Here is a 25812-nt window from a genome sequence, read left to right as displayed (position 1 = left end):
AAAGTATTTTTTTAATAAGTAAGAATAAGTAGTAGTTTTATTATATTACTTTATTTAAGGCTTAATAGTTAATATAAAAGTATTATTTTCCTTTTAGTTTTTTAGCTAATAATATTAATATAACTATAAATAAGCTATTAATTTAAATCTATCCTTTATTTATAAAGTTTATAATTTATTTCTATAACTTAATTAGCTAGTCTTAAGGTATATTATATAAAAGGCCTTATAATAAGTTAAAATAAGTACTATTAGGATTATCTTTAAGGTAAATTTTATAGTCTTAAGTGCCTTTATATAGTAAAAAAGCTAAGGCCTTCTTAAGATTAAAAAGGTCCTTATAGTCTAAGAATTCTAATAATAATATAGGCTATAATATTATATTAGTAATTATCTCCTTAAGTACTATTAATTATAGTATCTTTATAATTTTATAAAAACTAATTATAGCTATAATAAATCTAAAAAGCTTTTATTATTTTTACTTATAAATTATTATAGTAAATATAAATCTTATTATTAGTATAGCTTATTTTATTATTAGGTATTTTTTCTTTATTTAAATAACCTATCCTCTTATTATATTAATAATTAATTTTTACTCTTTAATATAAATATATATATTATAATAGGCTAGCTATAATAAGCTAAGGATTATATTATAGACTAGACTTAGTATAATATATAATAAGATTAAGATTACCTATCTATTAATATTTATTATAGTTTAAATAATATATATAATTATTATTATTTTATTATAGGCTAATTAGCCTTTATAAATTACCTTTATTACTATTTAGACTTCCTTAAATACCTTAAGAAGAACTTAATTTAAACCTAGCTTCTTTACTATTCTCTTATTTATTACTCTATAATAATTATATCCTAAGTTAATTTAAGTATTAAGTATTTTATATAAATTAAAGAGTATAAGAATTAAGAGTAATATATTATCTATTTAATTTTTAATTTTATTATATTAATTTAAAATACTTATTTAATATACTCTTTAAAGACCTTAATATTTTATTATAATTCCTTAAGTAAGATTAAGCTTAAAAAGAATTAATTTTTTAAGTCCTTAGTATTAAAGTTATAGCCCTTAGTAAGAGTAATATAAGTTATATTAACTTAGGTAGTATTCTAAGGTTAAATAGCCTAAGTAAGCTAGTAATTATATACTATATATATTTAATCCTTATAATATAAATAAGCTCTAGAAGCTTATTTATTCTATATAATCTATATAAATACTTATTTAGCTTACTATTATAATCTAAATTAATTCTAGGCTTAAGTTCTAGCTTAACTTTACTAAGTCCTAGCTATATTAATACTTATTATAATTATATCTCTATTTATATCTTTATTAAAACTAGATTAACTTAATATTTATACTTATTTTAGAGTTTAATATTTTTCTTTAAGTTTATAAGACTTAATTTCTATAGTAATAGTATAGTATATAAAGACTATATTTTTAAAGTTATTATAAAGTATATTTTATTTAATTAAGTAATTATATAATTCTTAATTAAATGCCTATTATAAGTAAACTAGTTTAATATTATTATCTTATTAAAGGCTATTAGCTATTATAAGCTTTTAATTAAAATATATAAAGAATTAATTAAATATCTCTAAGTTTATTTAATATATTTACTTAAGTTTTATTTAAGCTAATTCTTAATAATATTAGTCTTTATATATATATTCTATATACTTAAGGAATTCTAGTAAATTAATATTCTAGGCTTACTTTATTTTAAAAAATAAGCTAATTTTATAAAAAACCTTACTTTCTAGATAGTAGTAAATATATATCTATTAATCCTTTATACTATTAATATTATATTTTATAGTTTATAGTATATACTTAGTAATAATATACTATACTAGCTATAAGCTATAATTATTATTAAACTTTATAATCTTAAGTAAATAATACTTAAGGCTTTCTTATTAAACTTAAATAAGCTATAAGTTAAGTTATATAATTAATAATTTAAGAATTTATATTTAAGCTTAAAAGGAAAAAAGTAAAATAAAATTAATTAATTATAATATAATTTATTTTATAAGAATTATAATAATATTAGCTTTTATCTAGATATAAAGATTAAAGTAAATACCTTTAAATTAACTTTATATAGTATTAATTTAATTAAGTATTAAATTATTCTTTAATAGTTTTATTAAGCTTAATTAAGGTATTTCCTAATTATTATTTTAAAGTATTATTACCTAATTAATATCTATATTAAACTTAAGCTAATTTTATATTAATTATAATAGATAGTTTTCTATATTAATAAGTATATTATAGTTAAAGAGTTATTATAAATCTTAAGCTAAAGGAAATCTAATAATTATAAAAGACTAGCTTTTAAGTAATTACTTTTAAGATATTAATAATAGTATTATTAGACTTAAAAAGGAAAAGAAAAGAATATATAGAAATCTTATATCTTTTCCTTAAGGTCCCCTCTCTAGGTCCTTTTTAAGTCCTTATATAATCCCTTCTTATCTAATTAGCCTTAGGCTTAAGCTAAAGCCTAAGCCCTTAATATAAACTAAGATTAAATATAAAATATTAAATTAATTAAAAAGAAAAAGCTCTAATTATTTATAGCTACCTTAATTATCCTTTAGCCTTTAATATTAAAGATTAAGTAAATTTAATAATACTTATAAATTAAAGCTTATATATAAATATTAATTTTATACCTATAGTAATATTATAACCTAGCCTAAGTCTTATAAAGAATCTTTAATTCCTTATAAATAATAATATATAATAGCTTAAATTCCTTAGTAATAATATATTTATATTAGCTTTTATTTAAATAAACTAGCTTATAAGAGTAATAATAACTAGAATACTTAAGGTTATTTATAAACTTAATAATATACTTTAAAGTAATTTTATATTCTTTTTTTTCCTAGGATAAGTAAATATTAATAAGAAAAGCTATAAATATTAAATTAAAAGTAATTATTTTACTTTTTTAAGCTTTTTAGTCTTATTAATTAATAAAGTTTAAAAGTTTAAATTATAGATAATATTATAAAGGTATATAGTAAAGGGGAATATAATATTATAACTATTAAGAAATTAATACTTTAAAGTATAAATTTACTTAAAAAAAGATTTATATAGGCTTATAATAGTAATTATTATTAAAATAATAATAATACTTATTTAATCTATAAATAATTATATAATTAATAAGATATAATTTATTAATAAAAAGACTCTTAAAATATCTTTTATAAGGTATTTTAAAATACTTAATAAATTAATTTAATAAAGAATAATTTATTAAAGTATAAAGTATATAAATAGTATTTTAATTACTTTAAGTAATATTAGGTTAAATAGGTATTTAAAGAGAATTATCCTATTAAACTAAAGTATAAAGAGATTTAATTAATATAGGTAATAATATAGCTAATACCTTAAGAGTTCTAGGAAAAAGAATAAAAAGCTTAAATTCCTTAAAATTATTAAAGCTAAAAAGAAAATACTCTTTATTATTAAATATAAAATTATTATTATTATTTATAAAAAAAGATTAATTTTTAGTAAAATTATACTTAAAAGCCTATATATTCTTATTAAGGCTTTAATTTAAGTAGTAAAGGCTAATATATATACCTTTAAAATAGCTTATTATTTAATTAAAGTTCTTTAATCTAGTAAAATATATAAGTAAATTAGTAAAAAGAATTTAAAAAGAAGTTTAAAGGGAAAGCCTAAAATATATAGAAATATTAAATTAGTAAGAAGATATACTTCTTATAGGGCTATAGTTACTACTTAATATTATAATATTAGGCTTTAACTAGAGGGTATATTAAAAATACCTTTATAAGTAATAATTAGTAATAAGACTAATTATTAAATAGTTAATTAGATAGGCTTAGATTAATATTAATTTAAGTAGAGATAGCTCTATTAGCTATAATCCTCTATTAAAAGTAGGAAAATTCTATTTCTTAGATAGAAAAATAAGGCTTACTAAATACCTTAAAATTTATACTAAATATAGTGCAAATAGCTGGTCATCATATTAACAGATATATAGTTTCTATCAGTAACAACACAACAAGCAAACATGCCTGATTAAGAAAATCGAGGAATTTGATGTGTTATCCCTCGAAGCTTAAGGGCTTGATTCGCGCGGATTCGTCAAGAAAGATAGGGCTCTTAGAGCAACGAGGAATAAAATGGTGGAAACTATTGGTTACACTTCGTTCATAATCAATATGATTCCCGACTTTGCGGATCAAAGAGGTTGATGGGCAATTAAGTGACTTCAGGCAAGCCCGGTGCGCACATGCCGTACATGCCCACTAATGCATTCAATCCAGAACAACATAGGATCTCTGGTTGCGCATGTCTAACGGCGAGCGCTGGAATACATGGATGCTCAGGTATATCGCCGACTTAGCCCCTTCCCTGATGATTGAAGGATTCCGACCAATAGACATCGAAGCACCTACTCCAAATGACCGTTTTCGGTTGACAAGATCTTTTGGATGCCAACGGTGTCGTTGAGTCTAGATGTCAAGAAAGCTTTGCCAGAGGAATGAGAGGTGGTTGAGGATCAGGATTGAAGCCAAGGTTATCAAGAATGGGAGATATGATTGGTTATATAGTGAGGGTGATGTTGTTTCTTTGAATAATATCATTGCGCTGGTATTGGATACTGAAAGGAACACAGGACGGGAGATGAAGCTTTGAGGTGATCCTAGAGCGACTCGTTGAGAGATAAGATAAAGTCTATTACGGTTACTCGTAAGCATAAGAATCCAGACCTCAGGGTATCAGAAAAATTGGCCGCCAGAAGCAAACTTTAGTAGGTAAGGAACGAAATTAGTAGGTCAGTTTATCCTACATACTCATCCTACCTAGGTACTTAGACCATGCTTCCTAGGCTGTTTATTCTTGTACACTAAGAATTAGGAGATCAACATTTATGCTATCCCGAGGTAGCCAGAGAATCCTTCCATGTGATGCCTGATGTTCATTTGCTGTGTTTTGCAATAAACTTCAGTCAAGTGTTCCATCGATAACGTCAAAATGGAAGCATCTTGACACCAAATTCTTGTCTGTCTAACTTGATTAACACATCATTGAGACTATTCTAGTGTCTTTCTAGCAATTGAACTACTACAAGTACGGATAGAAATAATAAAACCCGTGCCATGCTCTTCGATAACTGCATAATACAATCCTTGATACTCTGTAATGTTGTACTGACAGGTTGTCTCCATTATTCAATGAATCCTCATCTACCCTAAGCCTTGAACGGGAGTAACCCCCTAGCGCCCGTGCCCAGCCCCAGCATCCACCAACCATTCCAGCGCGACATCAGCTAAGCTTTAGGGCTAAGGTAACTATTGCATCAAACCACAACGTCATTCCTACCAATGAATGGAAACCTTCCTCTTCTCATGGCTGTATAAATTCGTTGCTCTATTCGATGAAAGAGACCTCTTCATCATAGTCTGGGAATAACTTCTTTACCCAGATACACAATCCCTTTTGTTCCCTCCCTGATTGAGGCCTGCTACGGCCCTAAAAGCGGCCGCCCCCAATGTTTCCATAACCTTGACCATCTTCAGCCCAAAACCCACCTCATTAAGCCATCGCTCCAATTAAACCCCAGACTTGAGAGCCTTGTACGTCCTCCCCTGTAGGTAGCAAGATGCGAATTGACAAGTTCGAACGAGGCTCTGCGTCTGCAGCTCAATCCTCTCCTTTCACCTTTGGATCCCTCTTTTCTCTTTATCCGCCGGTAAACATGGCGCCAACCTGAAAGGTTCACCACGCGGGTCTTGGTTTATAAAGGAAAGGGACTACTTTTCATGTCGTTCCAAAACTCTCCCGTCGCATATTTAATCTTTCACTCGCCTCAACGATTTCAGATCATCGACCCTAAACGCCGTGTCTCTCCAGCTGGCAACGACTTGTCTAGTCCACTACGCGACGCCACCACCTAAGACACTAGACGAACGAATCGAACGAATCGAACGAGCGAACATAGAATATCCACCAACATGGCTGAAGCAGACCCCGAAGTTATCGTGGCCGTTGTGGCTCTCCTCGTGTCTTTGGTCGCTCTCGCAGCCACTTTCATGCAGGTTATGCAGCAATACTATGCTTCTGCCGCAGGATACGCCCAATGTAATGAGAAAGTAATGGGGAAATGGGCACTCACAAAAACCCGCCGTTTCTCATGGGACGAACTTCGTTTCGAGGTTGAGTTCGAAGCCCCTGTCATCTTCGTTTCACCTCCAGATAACAAGAACGGTCCCATTCAAGGGGCCGAGATTTACTTCCTGGATGGCAGCGAACAGAGTCTCGACAATACATGGTCTGAGTTAAGCATCAACTTTCGAGAAGAGTATGCGGCAAAGACGAGACGTGAGCGCATTCACACTGCCGACAATGAACGAGCTTCCTGGACACTTCTACTCAGCGCTGTGCAACGCATGGAACACGATTCAGAGAAGTGGCAGAAGGCCCAATATGGAGAAATGCACAAACAACTCGGCCCACCCAATGCCCAGGAGCAAAAGTCTGACCTTCCCACAGAGCCTCCGAGTTTGTACGAGGCGCATACAATGACAGTGGCTCTTCAACGCAAACGGAAAAGCTGGGATACCATGCCCGCAACAGTTCTTCGCCCATACGCGACAACAACGATATGCCATCTGATCGAGATGCTGGCAGCTCTGGGTGTTTACTGGAAAGAGTTTGACCGCAGGCGTGACCGCTACCGCGCCGAGGGCAATGGCTTCATGGTCCTGGGAGAGAAGGTCGCTGATCTTGGTTTGATGTTCACCTTTAGTATCTATGGAAGAAGTCGCTTCGAGCATAATCGAGTGATTCCCGTGGATCAAGTCAAGGAGTTATGCTTTGGCTACGTGTCTACCATTTACAGCGTGACATTGGACCAGCGACGACTTCAATTCCCAGAAGACGACCCTGAAAATTTGGCTTTCCTCCAGTTAGCAACTCGTGGGGAGATCTCGCAGACTCTCATCAAAATTGGATGCAATACAAATGCCGTTCGTGCTTTCCAGGATACTGGCAAGCACACGTCCCATTTGTTTCCTGGTATGCTCGTTTCCGTCCTCGATGTCGCATCCGTTAACACGTTTCAGTATCGTTCGAGATCCTTGGTATGCTGAGTCGATCGTTTCACATCAAAGACAGCATGTTTACCCATATTCCCAACCCGACACCGGATCGCTGGGACAAGCAGTCAGTATCACTAGTCAAAGTAATGGAGGCTTACTACGAACTTTTTGGTATATCACTGCAAGGAGCGCGTCGAAACCCTGTCATCCTTGACAAGACCAAGAAACATATCGAACGAATTCTGGATTACAAGGACGGCAACATGGCTGAAAAGATGATGATGCTCAAGGCACTTCATGAAGCAATTGATGACTGTGACCAAATCCTGACGGCCAAGGAACCTGCTGGTGTCATCACCCCCTTTGCTGAGCAGATGGGCATCAAGGTTCATGAGACCGAGATCCAACAGAAGCGTCGAGAGATGGTCCAGGATGTCCTCCGATCGCATATCCAAGAGGTCCTACGCCTTCTTAACGATGGGGAAGATCGTTCATCCGATGTGCAGTCTTTACATGCTGACTGGAGCCCGGCAGCGGCGCACCCTCGGCCAGATGGACAGCCCAGAGTGACGCCGCTTGGATTTGAAGATATGCACGAAGCCAGTCCGGATGATAGACAGCATAAATTCATGGAAGTCTACTTTCACGTCATTCGTGAAAGGGTCGTCCCTCGCGCTACCCGCTCAACAGATCGACGAACGAGTATTGTTGGAGCACCCCCGGGCCATGGTTTCCGAAGAGCAGGCACGGGTAGGACTCAGGCAAGTAGCACGCGCGGTATGGAACGAGGCTCGTCTCCCCCGCCGCCCATGCCGGCACCTCGTCTACAAACAAGCGTGGAAAACATACCTCTCAACACTATGTCGAACGGTCGTCCTTCGATATCCAGCAGACCCGGCAGCGCCGTGAGTGAGGCTTATTCACTGACGAGCGAGGTGCCAAGACCAAGGCTAGAGGCCGCTTTGTATGAACAGGAGGTGTCGCACGATGATGCCTGGTGCACGTTGATATTCCGCATGATATGCTGGCTAATGCTGCATGACTTTAACAAGTTGGATGTACAGTTGAGTAAGAGTGAGTTGCTTGGGAGTCGTATGCCGGTTTATATATCTTGAGCCTTGAGTAAATATGTTTGAATAGTAGATGATCCTTTGATTTAGGGGTGTATTTGGGGATGGTGTGTTTAGCGATGTGATTTTAGATACCACGATAACGACGTATGTAGTTTTTAGAAGTACAAAAGTATATCATTATTTTGGGGACAATGAACCTGAAATATCACAACAATAATACCGCTGTAGTGATTTAATGCGAGTTGCCCTAGAGAAATGGCCCAAATCATAGCAAAGCCTCATATAAATCACATTCCTTCAGTCTAGTCGGTGCAATCCTACTTTCAAGAGATCCGCCATATCGGCCAACCCAAGCCCCCGATCGGAACACCCCCGCATCGGCGTTCACCTGGAAGTGGAAATCCGAGTATCGGGTATGCCGATGGCGACGGCACGGCCTCTTTGATTTGGCTGACTAAGTGAAACTTTATCGGTAACGATCAGGCGGGGATACATACACGTGAGTTTGGAAATGATTTTTCTCTCTGTTAAATCCATGTGGCAAAAGAGTCCTGTTAGTGGACTCTAGTCGAGAATGCGGACAAGTCTGGTACTGAAGGGAGAGGAGTTTGAGTGGGAAAGGGGAGGTGATAGGTCAGTAGGTAGTTGTGAGGGGAAGGGATAGTTACTGCCAAGGGTGAACGAACTACTTGGAGAAATAATAAACAGAGTTACGGCATAGACTACTCTGTAAATGTAGTGGCAATAGATGAATGGCGAATTATTTGTGCTCTAGACTATCTGAATTCCCTTCGATTCATCCATTAAAACGTGACTATTCCTCCCTTTCCGGGAATAACAAGCCAATAATAGCATAGCAACCATGAAAAGCAATTAGATGCGCGTTAAAGGGCGTTATGTCTCATTCCCCCGTGTCGCATCTCAACCAGTCTGGATCCATCAAGTAGGTAATTATAATCCGATGTGCAAGGCAAAATAAGCTTCACTTTCGCCGAGGCCGGAACCGATAAGATATAGAAACAGATCACGTGAGTTATAATGGGCCTTGTCCCCCAAAGGATTCTGTTCCAAGGCGTGCACGACCGCACAACCTAGATCCAAGTCATGGAAATCCGGTTGAGAATCGACGAGGCTTGACATTGGGGGACTAGGCCAGGCTGACTGAGCGGTTAAAACCTGGTCTTTGAATTCCAGCTTTCACGCGTCAGTCGGTCACGGACGTATCCGCAGCTGGAGTATAACTAGAGGGTAGCCGGGTGACAAGACACAGACCATGTCAGGTCAAGTCAGGTTCTTTCCAGTCCAAATGCATAACTAGGTACTTGCCAACAGAGTCAGCCTGGAAAACGACCCTTTGACCTTTTGTCCAGATACTCTAGTTTAGCTGTGATAGGGTTGCAGTTCAGTTCATGTCCAGCATTGCATTGCATAACAGGTACCTTTTTCCACAGACGCTCACCAAAGAAAGAACCCATTAAAAGCATGTGGAGATGCACAGTACATGTTCTGTCCCCGTGTCATGTTTCCCCTTCCCCAAGGATAGACGGTACGTACTTCTAACCTTCGTCCAATTATTTCTCGATGCTGATCAGGCTATACCCTGTTGGACTCTGGGAAGGAGCCCTGGGCCAACCGATACAATACAACACCATACCAGAAACGGCCTAGCTCGAATAATGGAGAGTCCACCTCTGCCTTGGCCCGAGAATCAGACACCAACTACCATGGACTACTCCTCCGTCACATCAGTCTGCACAACCATATCTTCTTTCTCACCAAAGCCTCGTCAGCAAACGGAGCCCTTCGAGAAGAAAACGAAGGAAAAAGGGCGCCCAACGAAAAAGAATCAGACAGGCAAAACACCATTCTACGACATCTATCTTCCACCCCTTTTCTTGTTGGCCTTGTTTTTCTTTCTTTGTATTACTGTTTCCTTTTTCTCTACTAATCAATATCTTGTCTTCTCTCTTTATTCCCGCCCCAACTCGCCACACTCCCTTGTACACCAGGCCTCCCCTTGCCTTTGCACCTCGAGTCGGCACCTCACACGCGTCTTCTGCTCGACGAACTGCCTTATAGCCGTTCCCTTCTTCGCCCTCGTAACGACGCTTCGATTTACGGTGTTTTGAACTTTGGGCGTGCAGTTCCCAGGGAAGCCGTTACTCAAAACCCCTTCGCGGTTCGGTCCGTCGATAAACGCCTGCCATCGTCCGTATACTCCTAACACGATCGTATACATCCGACTCCTCAACCTTCTCTCTCGATCGAGTCAAGGAGCGTTATTGATCGGTTCTGCCGCTTGTGGATACATGCGTGATCTGGCGTAATCATCGCGTTGATTGTCCCGTCCCTGGCTGGTCGGTTCTTCAGAATCACTTCGCTCATTTTTTGCGGATTCTGGTTTTGATAGTCGGCCTCTGGTTGTTTAGCGGAACTTGTTCACCTTTGTTTGACCAGGCAACATTTTCACTAGAGCCTGGACGAACACAACCACACAAACATCATAACGAACCATGACACCGTCACCCGTGACTAGTCAGGCTCTCGAGCCTCGTCATCCCAAACCCTCACAAACAGTCTCTGTAAACATATCTGAAGGCAGCCAGAGCCAGCGATCTCGTCGGTTCCAGCTCGAGGTTAGTGAGTGTGTCGAGACTAAGACTGTTACGACCACTACTCGTCTCACACGCAAGTTCCCCCACGTCTTTGTTAGGGATCCTGTGCCCCTCGAAAACCTCGATACAAAAGAATACCCTCTTGCCATGAAGCCTACTCCTCCTGAACTTATCGAGTTTTCTTACAATATGCCTGGTGCACTCGAGACCGACGACGAAGGCGAGGATGAGCCTACCGACACCCAAGTAAGTTTGCGTATCGGTCATGCATGTATACTGCGGCCATCGTGGCAATAAATAAAGACTAACATTCGCAGATGACATATAGCAACGGTCATTCCACCCCTGGCCGAATGAAAGCCGAATCCCCTCAAGAATCGAATACCCTCATCCGAGTGCCTAAGCACCGATCACAATCTCCTTCCGAAGGCTATCCCCGACGCTCCCGGGCCTCAAGAGCCAGCCCTACAGACTCTCCCGAATCCGCAGCTACATCGAACCTTCGGCGATTGCCTCGATCAAACCCACTCAACGCTGTTTCGGACAAGCTTCGTCGCTCTATAGCTCATGGGTCCAGTCGACGAGAAGGAGAGAGGTCATCTAGAGCGCCTTCTGGATTCCTTGCTACCCCTGATACCTCGGAAGTTGTTGGCTCATCTGACCGGTCAGCTCGTCGACGTTTGTCACACCATGAACGACAACACTCCCCCGAGGCATCTTCGTCCGCTGTTAGCCCCCATTACGAAGCCACCAGCCCTGGTGAAAGTGATTCCCACACCGTCTTCAGCAGTAACGTGGCTACCCCACCAATTACCGACGCCGATGCAGAACCATTTGCAGACATTGACGGATCCCTTCAGCAACCTGTTCGTCCTTTTAACCCCAGACCCAGTATCGATGTTGTTGCTGCCCAAGATGCTAGTCTTCCTAGTCCTAGACTGTCGCCTACTTTAGCAGCCGCTCAGTTACATACCACCGAAACCGAAGATGAAGGCCAGTCCAGTTTCCAGACATCAAACTCGGACCCCTCTCGCTGGGTCGAGGAATCACAACTCACAGAAGATGATTCTTCGACCGCACTAGTCCCCGCTGGCCATCCCCAGGATGACTACGCACTTGCCCGGTCTGGTGGATCTCCTCACGTCGTCGATACTCAAACTCTGCTCGAGGCCTTCGACTCGATGAAAACCGAAATGAAGACATTTATGATGTATCAATTCCTTCGCCGATGTCCTCGCCCTACTCTTCGAGTTGTCGCCAACGCTGTCAACCCTGCCCTCAAATGTGATTTCCTTCGACAGCTACCTCTAGAGCTTGGGTACACTGTTCTGTCCCATCTCGACCACCGGGACCTTTGCCGAGCTGCGCAGGTCTCCAAGCACTGGCGCAATCTTGTCGACCGCAACGAGACCGGCTGGAAGGAACTGTTTGACCGTGATGGCTACAGGCTCCCCCCTGGCGAGCTTCACAAGGCCTCCATTCAGGGTTGGGGGTGGCAAGACCCTGTTGGCGCTTCTGGTTACGAGAAGGATTTGAGTATGCGAAGCCGTTTGACCTCGACCGAACACGAGCTCACCCGAACCCTTCGACAAGACACAGCCTCAAAATCCCGGGCTTCTAAGCGAAAGCGAGCGCTCAACACCTATTCGGCCGCCGAGCGATCCAAGCGACGTGCAAGTGCTCAGGAGGCCGTGACTCGTGAGGAAAGCAAGTCGCAGCCCGAAGTCAGACAGCACCCATCGGAGGGACCGCTGTCTGCTGCAAGTGCCGCCATCAATGCTGTTCCCGACCCTCAGATTGGACTACCAAGTCTCCGCGAGTTTCATCTCTACAAGTCACTATACCGCCGCCACCACATGATCCGCAAGAGCTGGACCAGCGGCGAGGTAAAACCCGGCCACGTCGCCTTTGCAGCTCATCCTCGTCACGTTATTACGTGTCTTCAGTTTGACGAGGACAAGATCATCACTGGCAGCGACGATACCCTCATTCACATTTACGACACCAAGACGGGCAAGCTCCGCAAGAAGCTTGAAGGTCACGAGGGTGGTGTCTGGGCGCTGCAGTATGAGGGAAACATGCTTGTTTCGGGTTCAACTGACAGGTCTGTCCGTGTTTGGGACATTGAGCGTGGACTCTGCCAGCAGGTGTTTTATGGACACACTAGCACTGTTCGTTGCCTGCAAATCCTGATGCCCACCGAGACTGGAAGAGACTCTGGCGGACACGCTATCATGCAGCCCGAGAAGCCTCTCATCATTACTGGTTCCAGAGACAGTCAGCTCAGAGTTTGGCGGCTCCCAGAGGTTGGCTCCCGTCGCTACATTCAGACCGGCCCCCCAGCTCACGAGTCGGACTGCCCTTACTTCATTCGAGTGTTGGCTGGGCATACTCATTCCGTTCGCGCTATTTCGGCTTACGGCGATACCTTGGTCAGTGGATCCTACGACAGCACCGTCCGCGTTTGGCGTATCAGCACTGGTGAGGCGCTGCACGTTCTTCATGGCCACACTCAAAAGGTATACTCTGTGGTTCTGGACCATGAGCGTAATCGTTGCATATCCGGCTCCATGGACTCGTTGGTCAAGATTTGGGATCTTGCAACAGGCGCATGTCTGTACACACTTGAAGGGCATAGTCTCCTTGTCGGGTTGTTGGACTTGCGCGATGAGCGTTTGGTGTCAGCAGCGGCTGATTCCACTCTTCGTATCTGGGATCCAGAGAATGGAAAGTGCCGTAATACGCTTATGGCGCATACCGGGGCCATTACCTGTTTCCAGCACGATGGTCGCAAGGTCATAAGTGGCAGTGAAAAGACAGTCAAGATGTGGGATGTACGAACCGGCGAATGCGTGCAGGACTTGCTGAGTGATCTCAGCGGTGTGTGGCAAGTCAAGTTTGACGAACGACGTTGCGTAGCTGCCGTCCAGCGAGACCAGCTCACATATGTCGAGGTATGTTGAAGAATCAAGCATGAACACTAACATGAACAAGAACAATGACTAACATGATGCAGATTCTTGACTTTGGAGCTGTCCGAGATGGCAAGCCCCCAGAGGAACTGGGCAAACGTATTCTTCTCAATGAACCCGAGGTCCGGGCCATGATTGAGGAAGAAGCCTAAGAGAGGTACAGAATTACGTATGAAACTGATGATGGAACATAAATATCAGCTATATGGGTTTGCACGCGATTTGTCAGTCTACAGACGACTAATGAGACCAACTGGCGTTGAGGCGTCGAAGAACATGATGCATAACAACACAAATAGTTACGAGGTATAAGCATGACTGGGAGAAAAGGCGTTCGAACTTGTTATCATTTGGCGGATGGGAGCATATACCTATTGTTTTTTTTTCTTCTTTTTTCATAACTAAAGTTGATCCAGTATCATCAGGCTCATGACGGATAGACAGAAATGTGTCTCGTGTTGAGCCTGGAGGATGAACAAAAAGCCATGGTTTAGGGGCCTAGCATTACAGTCAGGTGGAATGAACTTTTTACATGCAATGATAGTTCCGGATTGTGAATGTGGTACCTATGTTACGATGCATACTCAAGGTTTCTGTCAAGCCTTACGATAAATAAGCTTATTGTTTAGATCAAAGTCATGGTGTAGCAATATACGGTGTTATACAAGTGCCAATTCCCGGCCATGCCGAGCTGAAAACAGGGGTGACATGAGATGGATTCCCATGTCATCCTTGTGTGAGTGTTACAATTAAAAAGGGCGCACATGTATGGAAGCTAGATTTGGAGGTGATGGTGAAAACCAAGATCAAGAGAACGACAATCAAGAGCGAAATTCTTTCAAGACACTGCATACCTACTAAGGTAGTTGCATGGGAAATCGAGAGAATGGAGTCACTCGTCTAAAGACCTCTCAGATTGGTCAGATCATTTTGACTGCCAGCGAACATGCGGCTTATCATTTATTACCCACCCGCCATTCTTACACGTAGGTATTTAGGCAAACATTAAACAAGACCCCTCCTCGCTTCCGACTATCCAACAAATTATCTTGTGTTTGGTGCAATGGCGTGGCTCAAGGACTTTGTGGATAAGGCGACGGAGGAGTATAGGAAGGAGATGAAGTTGGAGAGAGAGAGACAGCAACAGTTTGCGGACCAACAGCAGAGAGAAGAGCAGAGACGTTTTGGTCATGGCCGGGTTGGGCAGAGTGCTTCACCATCAGGTTGGCAACAACATCAGTATGGACAGTCAACTTATCAACAACCTCAAAGCCCGCAGTACCAGAGTCAGTCACCTCATTATGGGCAGCATCAGAGTCCGCAATATCCACCACCACCATCACCATACAACCCCATGAGCTCACAGTCAACCCAAACAGCTGCACAATCATCAGGAACAACTGATCGCAGAACACAGTACTACGCCGACCTGGCCAAATTCCAAGCCCAAGCCGAGCAAGCAAAGACACAAACACATCACCTCGAAACGCAATGGCGCGAAGCCGAACGACTCGCGGCACAGTACAAAGCCGAATACCAAGCACAAATGAGGCAGGCAGAGGAGCAAATGGCAAAAATGAATATTGATCATAACAACGAGTTGGAGAGGTTGAGGACAGAAGAGGCAAGGAATTCGAAGTTGGGTGAAGAGGAACTTGTGAAGGAGCAGCAAAAGTTGTTTGATGAGATTAGACAACAGAGAGCACGACAGCAGAATGGAGAGGATGATGAAGAGAGACCGCCCTTACCGCCGAGGGTTAGTACAGAGGATGTTGCACCGCCTTTACCGAGGAGACCTGTCTCTACAACTGAAGGTGGAAGTATGAGTCCTAGAAGGTCGACACCTTATCACTACTCAGGTCAGAAGGAGTCTCTTTCGCCTCAGAGTCCTCGGGGTCATGTACCGCCTCCTCCGCCTCCTCCGCCTCCACCTGGCCCCCCTCCTATTCTAAACACATCCCAACGTCAGAGAAAGGGTGCCAGTCAAGTTTCTCAACAACAAACGACCAACAGTCCTAGACCACCAAGTCCACAGACAAAACCAACATCCGGGGTACAAGAGCAGGCGGCCCAAGAAAGGAGCCCATATAATTCACCGAGTCCTGGATCTCGGTCGCATAAACTAAGGAATTCTTTCCACGCACCATCCCCTTCCTCTGAATATACCTCCCCTCAGCAGCAGCCAGAGACTACATCTCATTCGCCTCGCCCAGTTTCAAGTCCCCGCCAACAGAAACCTCCCCCTTTTACTCCATCACAAAAGCCTCCTCGCGTGAAAACGCCCGAACCAGCACATGGGCATCCATGTGGTGCAAAGCCAGGATCCGAATGCTCAGGATCTCTGAATTCGTTCCCCCAACACTGGTTCTATCACGCCTCAGTTCCCGAATTCGTCATTTGTGCCCGTTGCTACGTTGATCACATATACAATACGAAGTTCTGCAACTCGTTCAAAATGACCTTCTACGATGATGGTGAAAAGCGGAAATGTCGGTTCAGCAGCAGACGAGTCAAAGATAATCTCTTCCCTGCGGCGGTCAATTCTGGAGATCTGGATCAGCTCATCGAGTTTATGCACAAGAGAATCAACATAAAAGACTGCAGGGAGCAGAATGCCGTCGAAGGGGAGTTGTGGTACATAGCGGACGATATACCCGGCGGGACCATTTGTCAGGCTTGCTTTGAGGATGGCCTTATCACGTCCTCGTTTGCCAAGTACTACAGCCTTCAAGAGAGTCAAGGAAGCGCTTACTGCGATTTGAGCATGTGGTTCCTCAAGCGCAAGTTTATGGAGTATGCCAAAGAGAATAAATGGAATGAATTCTGTCGGCAGTTCAATGGCAGGGCGCAATTACCGGATTGTCCAAAACTCAACGTTGTCAAGGCTAGCCAATATACGTGGTACAAGCCTAAATCTGGACCAGAGGGGCTGCAGGCGTGCGGAGCGTGTTACCATGATTACTTCCTGGCTTCAGAAGACGAAGACAAATGGAATCAAATCATTGGAGGTGATTTCGGTACGAGATGCAATCTGGGCCAACTGAACCATGTCATCCTCATGCACCAAGCCATGGACGATGAGGACAGAAGTCTCTTTTGGAACGCCGTGAAAGAGATAGACAAGTATCCGTTCTGCAGCAGTCAAGGCATCAAGGGCGGTGTTTGGTATACGCCCATCAACGACGCTCCGTGGGGTATCTGTGCTGCGTGCTATGAGGGTATAGTGAAGCCAGTCGGAGGATCGAGGTGGTTTATGAGAGACACGAATGTTACGCAGGATGGCGTGTACATGTGCGGCTTCAATCTCGGACATCCACGCGCGTTCAAAGCTCTGGAGACATACGCCAATGCCCGAAATTGGGGGGAGGGCAGGATTTTTCTCGACTGGACTGCGCAATGGGGCTCTGTTGAACAATGCCCGAGGATCAAGTTCAGCAAGAACAGACGTTGGTGGGGATGGGGAGTGGTAGCCATCTGTGAGGACTGCTATGTCTCCTTTGCCAAAGGAACAGCTCTTGAACCCCGATTCTCACTCACAGGCCAGAGAGAACCTGACAAGGAACGTATGTGTGATCTCTTCTCTCCTCGCATGAGGAGTCTATACAACGAAGCATGCACTACAGGTGATCTGGAAGGATTCCTCACAATGGCAGAACAGCGACATATTATCTACACGCAGACAATTATGCAATGTGAGCAAATCCTTAACCAGCAAAAAATTGCTGCGGTGCAGGCGCAGATGTTGGGCTCGCAGGGTACCTTTTACAAGAGTATGGGATGGTCGCATGATGTGACCATGGGACATACATACACGGTTGGAAATTCATATGCTGGGTATGGACATGAGAATGAGTACGTGCTTCAAGGCTATACGTATGATAGACAAGCGAGGGAGAAGATGGCTGAGGTTATGAGTGGTGGGCCGATGATGAGGGTGCAGATGCTTGAGGCGAGGTGGAAAGAGGTTGAGTGATGTACAAGTCTTGCTTGACTTAGTCGTTTGTGATTTCATCGTTATAGCTTGGTTCATCCTTTCGTCTTTGGAGTTTAAAATACAACTTGACTCTTACAAACACGACCTTTTTAGACGCCTAGAATACAAGCTCCCACACATCCAAAGTCGACGTCCCAACCTTCAATCCCATACAAGACGCCGCTTTTCCAAGGATCAAGTATTTCCCATCCCAACTAAACGACGCCGCAGTCACGAAACCGCTCTGGAACTTGATAGTATACAGCACTCGTCCAGAATACAAATCGCTCACATCCACGCCGTCATCTGTCCGACAGCACAGGAAACGACAATCAGCGGATACAGCAACAGGCCATCCCTCGCGCGTTCTTCGTCCGCTGAGATTATATGACTCGAGCGCTGCTGTGCCATGATTCCAATGGAAAATGGTGTCGCCCCAAACTGCCACGATGATTTCTCCATCGGGGGACGTTCCAAGGAACAGAGGCTTCTTCCATGTGTCTGTTTCCAGCTTGGCGATTGAGGCGCGCGTTTTGACGTTTGTGATGCGGATCGTGCCATCACGCGACTGTGTGATGAGAAGCTTACTGTCTGGTGTAAAGACAGCATGGGTAACCTCATCTAGATGGCATGGTATAACAACGGATGCTCTGTTAATGTTGGCACTGCAGTCCACGAGGCCTACACGACCCTTTGTGCTTCCTACAGCAAGCCAGTTCCCATCATTCGAAAACGCCAGCGGTTTCGCACCGGGCCACTTTGCAACGGGGACTTTGCGTCCGTTGATGTAGTCACCTAGATAAATGACTGGCTTCTTAAAGTTGATCCCGTCGTGGTTGGCTGCGTTGAGACCCTTGCCGTCTTCTTCACTGAGGTACGCCCACTGGCGACCATTGCGAGAGAAGATCATGCTCACACCGTGCTGATTCTGGAGGCATGATACCTGGTTGACCTTCATGTCGTAGAAGCGCGTGGGGGACTCGAGGGTCTGGGTGGCGAATGTGCAGGCGCCATGGCGCGAGAGGTAGGCTGTTTCAATAACTTCATGGTTGGAGAGTTCTTTTTTGGCCAGGTGGCGAAGAGAGATGCGAAGGGGTGTTGTGGATGTTATACCGATGGCGTTGTAGTCTGGGATGGGAGGTTCGTTTGTCTCTGAGTGAGGAGACGAAGCAATTGTTCTGGAATATGAGTAAGTACGAGAAACATAAAATGGCACAATGGTGGACTTACTCAGGGTTGGCGAAGCTGCTGTTACTGTTGCTGACATCCCTGCTCTCCTCATCGTCGGCTGGTGGAGGAGGAGGTATAGCGGAGGAGCTCTCTGAGATAAAATCATGAACAGCCTCGAGAAATTCACCGATAATGGTTCGTTGGCTCTCAACGCGGTAGTCTTCGCTGTCTGACTCTCCGAGGTATTTTGAACGCAGCGTGGATGCTTCCTGGAGGATCTGAGAGCTACTGTAACCGGGAAGTTCTCTCTGTCCATCATGAGGCTGAGCATTGATAACTCTGAGACATGTGAGTGAAGATGTCATAAGATAGTAATGGAATAACTCACAATAATACACAATCCAACCCCAGACTCATGGAACTTCTTAAACTCTCTAGTAGTTTCGCAAAAGCCGACAGCCGTTCAGCAGTATGCTCAAGCCAACTCTGTGTCCTCTCCTCCTCCTTATCGAGATCCAAGGCATCCTCAGCCTCCTCGATCAATTCGCCAGCCTCACTGACGACGCCTTTGAGCGCATCGTCCAGTCTCGAGGGCAATTTCAGGTCAGAGTCGGTGTCGAGAGCTTGAGCGTTGTGGTGAAGTAGCCTCGCCACCATCTGCAGTTCTGCGAGCTCGCGCGACAGTGAGGCCAGGTCCAGACGCGCTTGCGGATAGGACGTGACGAAGCCGCGGAGGCCATCGACGACGTGGGCTGTTGAGATCTGGAGGGAATCGCAGAGTGTCGATATTGAAGACATTTTGATGTTCTATGTCTGTGTCTTTCTCTTTTTCTGTCTATTCTTTTTGGTGACAGGCAGAATCTATGATGATGTGATGTTCAACTATGGTGTTTCACAAGAAAGTACTGACTGTACTGTATTGTAACTGCCAATGCGGGATATTGTGTGGAGAATCGGAGAATCGGGATGACGCCGGCTTATAGTTTATTTTATTGTTGTAAGTTGAGAAACTAAGGCTTTTTCTTATTCAAATGGAATTGTAATTAATATTACAGCCTTGAGAGGCTTAGAGATGAATTGGGCTTGGCTATACAAGAGGACACTAGGCCTCGGTATATCAGAAAATTGTCCATTGGGAACATAAGAGACAAAATTAGTAGACCAGTTCATGCTGCCTAGAGCATATATATGAGTTCATTTATTTTTATACCCCGTCAAGCTCAGAGGCTGGGCTTACTGAGCTTTGGTGACATGATGTATCGAGCCGGGGTAAAGGTTATACTACAGTTGCTGCATAGGGTATCGACAACTATAACCAACTGAGCTCAATTCTAAAAACACCAGCAACCTTAAGAATACTCAATCGTCAAAGGACTCTTCCATGACTCGGTTCATCTCGGAATTATCAACCTCAGGTACCCGCCAAGCTTGCGGGGGAATCTTGGAGACCCCGACATTGGATCACAAGAATCTTAGCCCAACAGCCTCAAACTAAGACAGTCACTTTAATCTCACCAGCAGAAACTGAGTCACGGAAACAACGTCGTATTAATAAAAGAGTCAGTTGTTCAAGATGAGTGGGTAATTCATCAAACAACATCAAATCTTTGAGGCCCTCCTCTCAAACTCAAACCTGTTCGTCAACTCATTTATGGTCTAGGGTGAGGCCAAGACCGCTGATCAACCTTCGGCAAGACTAATGTTTGCTTTTTTGGATACAAACGTCTTGATCAGCATCTGCCACATGGCATCGTCTGCTTCAATCCCGAGGTGAATAATGTCTTACCTTTTTTTGGTCTTATTGCGTGATGTGGTTCTCGTGTGTCTGTCTGTCTGTCTGTGAGGTTTGGGCAGGGACGAGGTATTATTCAGATAAGAGAGATATCACGTTAGATCGACAGGTCTGGATTTGAAGTCGGCAGGTTGGCCTCGTATGTTGATTACAGAGAGACGAAATAGGTGAGTCAACATGGCACTTCACATAGGCCTATGCTTGTGTTGGTTAATTATTTCTTTACGTTCAAGCTTAGAGCTCAACCATTACAGTAACTTCCGGGTAGGCATACTAGAGACAAGATGGACTATAGTCTAGTAATGCCTCGTCAGTCTCGTAGAGTAGCTCTGCCACAATGCTTATGTGGCCGTGACGAATACTCGAGAGAATGACAACGAATATACTCCTCCTTTATCATGTAACTTTGTGTTTATTCGTCTAGACCGCGACAACAACAGCTGAAAGAGGGGAGAGCGAGCTAAAGCCACAGTTGGCTTCGCTGGCCAACTGTGGCTCAGTATCAAATTGGGCTTGACCTTTGCTCTAGCGCTGGCTATCATTATGCTCACACTCACACTCAAGCCCATGACCATGACCGACCACGACCAAGACCAGCAAGAGTCCGTCACAAAAAGGGAATATCCTGGAAGAAAAAAGCCTCTAAAAATCACGGGATCGACAGCATTAACGTGTCACGGATAAACATCCCCATTGCTACATCCCGGAAAGGAACCATCATGTTCCCCCCCGCCTCTCTCTAATCTTTCCAGCCATCTGTTTTATTCTTCTTCGCGTGTTCTTTTTACCAGGTTCTCCTGATTTTCCCCTTGTTCGATGTCTCGTACGTAGGTTGCATTTGTCTCGCCATCGCCTTGTCATAGTTTGATAGGATGCTGGATGAACCACATGTGCGAAGCGAATTGGCGCGATGGCGGGCTTGGAAGCGCTGGCTCTTTTGGAAGAAAAAACAGGGATATCCCTGCTCATTGGGTTGATAGTGACTTTTCTCTTTTGAGAAAAGTGCCAAATGCACAGGCGCCTGACGAAGTGGGAATGAGACCAATCGGCATGTGTTCCAGAAGATGGATGGAGGTTTGGTGGTGAGACGATTTGAGTGTTACTATCAACATGATGAATCTATCATTGACTCTATTCAATGTCAAAGGTCATGTGTTCTCCGTAACATGGAATGGGTAAACACAAAGGGTCATCGGTCATTGTATCTTATGCAATGCAGGGCCATGCGTGTTATATGCGGGATACATTACATTACAACAAACTGCTACCCAAATGTATTGACCACCTTCATCATCGTGCATGCTTGTCACATTTCCGGGTCTGTTCGCTTACAGCTACTGTACCTGAGAATCACTCTCATTGAGTCGTGCCATCCAATTGTCATGTCATGTCTTGTCTTGTCTGGCCAGGCCAGCTGGCCCAGCCCAATCCAACCCATCCCCATATCTCACAGATCGAATTACCGCCTTTGAGAATCCAAAGCTGAAGAGAAAGTGTGTGTGATAGATAATGCAACCTTGAGTGTCTATAGACTTATTAATTAGTTAAATCTTTGTATTACCTCTTTTCTGGTTTCTTTTCTGTTTCTCTCTATTCTATCGTCTTTATTAAACACTGGGATTCCTTGTTGGTACATGTCCGATTTTTCCTCACCGACAAATCCACCGCCTCCTAGCATACCTACCTATTCACCACTTTTTTCCCTCTTGTCCCCCAGCTCACTCACTCCCAGCAAATTCCAGTCCCCTTTTTTCTCACTCTCTCTTGACATTTCAAATCATCTCCACTGAGCTATCTTCCCCGGTGCCACCGCCTATCTACTTAGTTACCTAGTAGAGTTCGCCTCGGTCAACGCCACAGCCCTGGAGGCCGCTGTAACTACAGGCTCTTTGGTTGCCTCTTTCAGTGGACAAAACTGACCGACCTTGCCCGGTCTACCCAAATTCTTCCGCTGTCCATACTCTTACCCCCCTCCACCCCTCTACTACTTTCTCCCCCCCCACTGCGGATCTCTCTACAGCTCATCCATCCTTCACCGCGGGACCGGGACCAAGCGTGTGTGAATCATTTATTCTACCGTGCTTCCTTTTCGCCTGGCCTCTTGTTTTTCTTTATTGCCTGTTATTTGGATCGAAATTGTTAAGGGGTATCCCAGTCCCTGATCGGATCGTATCGTTCAAGACAGGCCAAGCCTGTTACTACTTGAACCTAATCAGCTCCATCTGCTGTTGCGGTCAAACCCATTCGCATCGTCGACGACAAGACAAATACTGCTCTACTCCCTACTCGTCTCGTCTGTCTCACCACTGCAACTCAGAGACACGCATTACCAACACACAAACACAAAAAGAGAGAGCTGGTCTCCTCCCTCCGACATTTATACACGATATCCCCCGCTCTAGCTCTTTATCCCGTTGTTACTTCAAACGCCTCTGAATACACAACTGCCCATCATGGCGCTCGAACAGACAATAACCGTTGTCAACAATTCCGGCAAAATTATCAAGACCGTTCGTGTTCCCCAGCGCCTCAATCAATTCCCTGAACTAACATTTCCCAGGGCAAGCAACTCTTCACAATCTTCAAGGAAGCTCAAGGCACCTACAAAGACAAGAAGGCCGAGATCAAGGCCGGCCAGTCCCTCCACCGATCAAAAACCTTTGACGTCGAAGGACGATCAAATTTAATCGACGATGACCGCTCCCGTTATTACCCTCCTCGCGCCGCTCCTAGCGAAGCCGGTTCGCAACGCAGTCGCAGATCGCGAAGCGTCCACTCGCGCCATCCTCGAGACGACTTTGACGTCCGCAGCCGCAAGGCCTTGACCCTCGACAATCTCGAGAGACATACCGAGATTTCGGCTACAGCCCCTAGCAGGGCCCCTACACAGATGACATACAAGGACCCCTACGCCCAAACCACGAACTACGCCTTGTCTCCTCGCTCCATGGCCCCCTCAGCCTACGGCGATGCTATGGTTCCCCGAAACCGATCAACCGGAGAGCTTGTCCAGGCGACAAAGCCGCGCAAGGAAATCGACATGGACCTCGCCTATGGTAGTGTCCCTCCCGATCTCAAGGATCGCACCGATCTGGACCCACAGCAAGTCGATGAGAAGCAGGCCATGGGACTTGTTCACCGTGTCGAGGGCCTCCTCACCGAAGCCAAGTGTATCCACCACTCTGCCACGCACACCATGGCCGAGCTTCAGAAGAACCCAGACCACGCCGCGGCCGTTGCGCTCACCCTTGCTGAGCTGTCCAAGATTGTCAAGAAAACATCACCAGCCTTCCTGACCCTCCTCAAGAGTGGATCACCCGCTGTCTTTGGGCTCCTATCGTCACCGCAATTCTTGATCGGCACGAGTATCGCTGCTGGTGTCACAGTTATTTGCTTTGGAGGATGGAAGATTTTCCAGAGAATGGCAGAGGCCAAGGCGGCGCGCGAGGCTTTGGGCTACGAGGGTGTGCCCATGAACCGACCTGCGCCCATGCGCACGCAGAGCGAGTATTCTCCTTCCGAATATGGCGGCGTGGACGAGGCTCTCATCCTTGACGATGATCTAAGTTCAATCGAGACCTGGATGAGAGGTATCCCAGCAGGTTCTGCAACAGAGAGTGTCGATATGGAACTCATTACACCTACCGCCTTTGATAGTATGGGTGACGACTTTGACACCAAGTCCCGCCGTAGCACAAGAACAACCAGGACAAGCAAGACAAGCAAGACCCACGACAGCCACCGAAGCTCCAAGTCTCACCGCACCGAAGGCAGCCATCGCAGTTCCCGAAGCCGTCGCGACGACGACACCAAGAGCAGGTACACCGAGAGCATCGCAGACAGCGAGCGCAGTCACCGCTCATCAAGAAGTAAGCGCACCGACAAGACGGAGACGAGATCCATCGATAGCCGAAGTAGCAGTCGACGAGATGACGCCTCCGAGGTGACGTTGCGGCCCAAGCCCAGCCGCACCAACACCAACATGCTCAAGGCTCTTTTCAAGAACAAGGAAAAGAAGGAGCGGTCTATGGTCATGGCTTAGACTGGCATATCAATACCCTTTTGTGGATTTTCTTTTATCTTGCATATTTCTCTGGCGCAATTTTTAAAGACTGGATGAACAAGACTTTACATCCTCAAAGACGAGATAAACATTTGGATTTTCTCTTTTTTTTATCTACAGATCATGGATGGGCAAAGAAGGAAGCCCTTCCCACCAGCGATTTATTCCCTTAGACTCGTCGTTTTTATTTTATCACGATACTACGAAAGAAGTTGGACACATTTGAAAAGACGTATGAAAATGGAAATGGAAATGGAAATGAATTACCGACACGGATTGGATGGACTCTTGCACACGCTTGAGTAGATTTTTCTCTTTCTTACTTATTGCATGACGCACGGAAGACAGATGACGGAGCTGTTTGCATGGGAATTATTATTTTGGGATGGCATTTTTGTTTACACTACCTAGCTTAGGCTTTTTTTTATGTAGCGATCAATGCATTGGGCTGAAATGGCTCTTTTTGATTGTGCTTTACACGAGTCGATTGTAATGTTCAATGAGGTGATTATGCCCATGCCATCGATGTGCATCCATGTACCTTGATCTGAGATTCATCGTGCATACTGATCTCAGATCTGACAAACCTTCAATACAAGATTCGCCATCATCTAGACACGGGAGTCACGGGGTTCTACATGACCTGAAGCATGAGTCTTGCGTAGTTGATCCCACATCTAAACCGATTTGTGGTGTGGGCTTTGTGGGGTGTGAGAGGAAGAGCGGGTAGATTTGAGGGCGTATGATCAAGTTTTCTCACGAGACAATTGAAGTTTTCGCAATTGGATCAAGATCCTGTTTCGGTCAACTAATTCTCTCGTATTTACGCTGTTTCCCGTAGAGAATCCGGATACTGTGCGTTGATGTGGCCTGTGAGATATGCATTTTGCCAGGTTGGGTGCACTTTTGCCGTTAGGCTTTGACGCCGATAGGCTCGAGCTTGAGAGGGGAAGAAAAGGGTAGGACAAAAGACATGAAGCTTTGGCATTTTATGATGAT

The 25812-nt window shown here is 43.9% G+C and overlaps 5 protein-coding genes across 5 annotated transcripts; 4 read left to right on the top strand and 1 right to left on the bottom strand.

Moving 5' to 3' along the window:
• Window positions 1–6069: 6069 nt before the first annotated feature.
• Window positions 6070–8270, top strand: FPOAC1_002336 (uncharacterized protein; the record flags this gene model as incomplete). The annotated part of the gene is made up of 2 exons (XM_044846916.1): window positions 6070–7132; window positions 7180–8270. The coding sequence occupies 2 exons, from the start codon at window positions 6070–6072 to the stop codon at window positions 8268–8270; spliced, it is 2154 nt and encodes a 717-aa protein (XP_044712832.1).
• A 2471-nt stretch (window positions 8271–10741) lies between these two features.
• FPOAC1_002335 (uncharacterized protein) lies at window positions 10742–13967 on the top strand (the record flags this gene model as incomplete). The annotated part of the gene is made up of 3 exons (XM_044846915.1): window positions 10742–11089; window positions 11161–13797; window positions 13860–13967. 3 exons carry the CDS (start codon window positions 10742–10744, stop codon window positions 13965–13967), a joined length of 3093 nt encoding a protein of 1030 aa, XP_044712831.1.
• A 911-nt stretch (window positions 13968–14878) lies between these two features.
• FPOAC1_002334 (uncharacterized protein) lies at window positions 14879–17788 on the top strand (the record flags this gene model as incomplete). Its single annotated transcript, XM_044846914.1, has 1 exon — window positions 14879–17788. The coding sequence occupies one exon, from the start codon at window positions 14879–14881 to the stop codon at window positions 17786–17788; it is 2910 nt and encodes a 969-aa protein (XP_044712830.1).
• A 118-nt stretch (window positions 17789–17906) lies between these two features.
• FPOAC1_002333 (uncharacterized protein) lies at window positions 17907–19756 on the bottom strand (the record flags this gene model as incomplete). The annotated part of the gene is made up of 3 exons (XM_044846913.1): window positions 17907–18966; window positions 19019–19297; window positions 19347–19756. The coding sequence occupies 3 exons, from the start codon at window positions 19754–19756 to the stop codon at window positions 17907–17909; spliced, it is 1749 nt and encodes a 582-aa protein (XP_044712829.1).
• A 3447-nt stretch (window positions 19757–23203) lies between these two features.
• On the top strand, window positions 23204–24792 carry FPOAC1_002332 (uncharacterized protein; the record flags this gene model as incomplete). The annotated part of the gene is made up of 2 exons (XM_044846912.1): window positions 23204–23266; window positions 23317–24792. 2 exons carry the CDS (start codon window positions 23204–23206, stop codon window positions 24790–24792), a joined length of 1539 nt encoding a protein of 512 aa, XP_044712828.1.
• Window positions 24793–25812: the final 1020 nt, after the last annotated feature.

The sequence above is a fragment of the Fusarium poae genome, chromosome 1, assembly GCF_019609905.1.
Source record: "Fusarium poae strain DAOMC 252244 chromosome 1, whole genome shotgun sequence".
NCBI classification, from domain to species: Eukaryota; Fungi; Ascomycota; class Sordariomycetes; order Hypocreales; family Nectriaceae; genus Fusarium; species Fusarium poae.
This window is presented reverse-complemented; position numbering and strand designations above follow the sequence as displayed.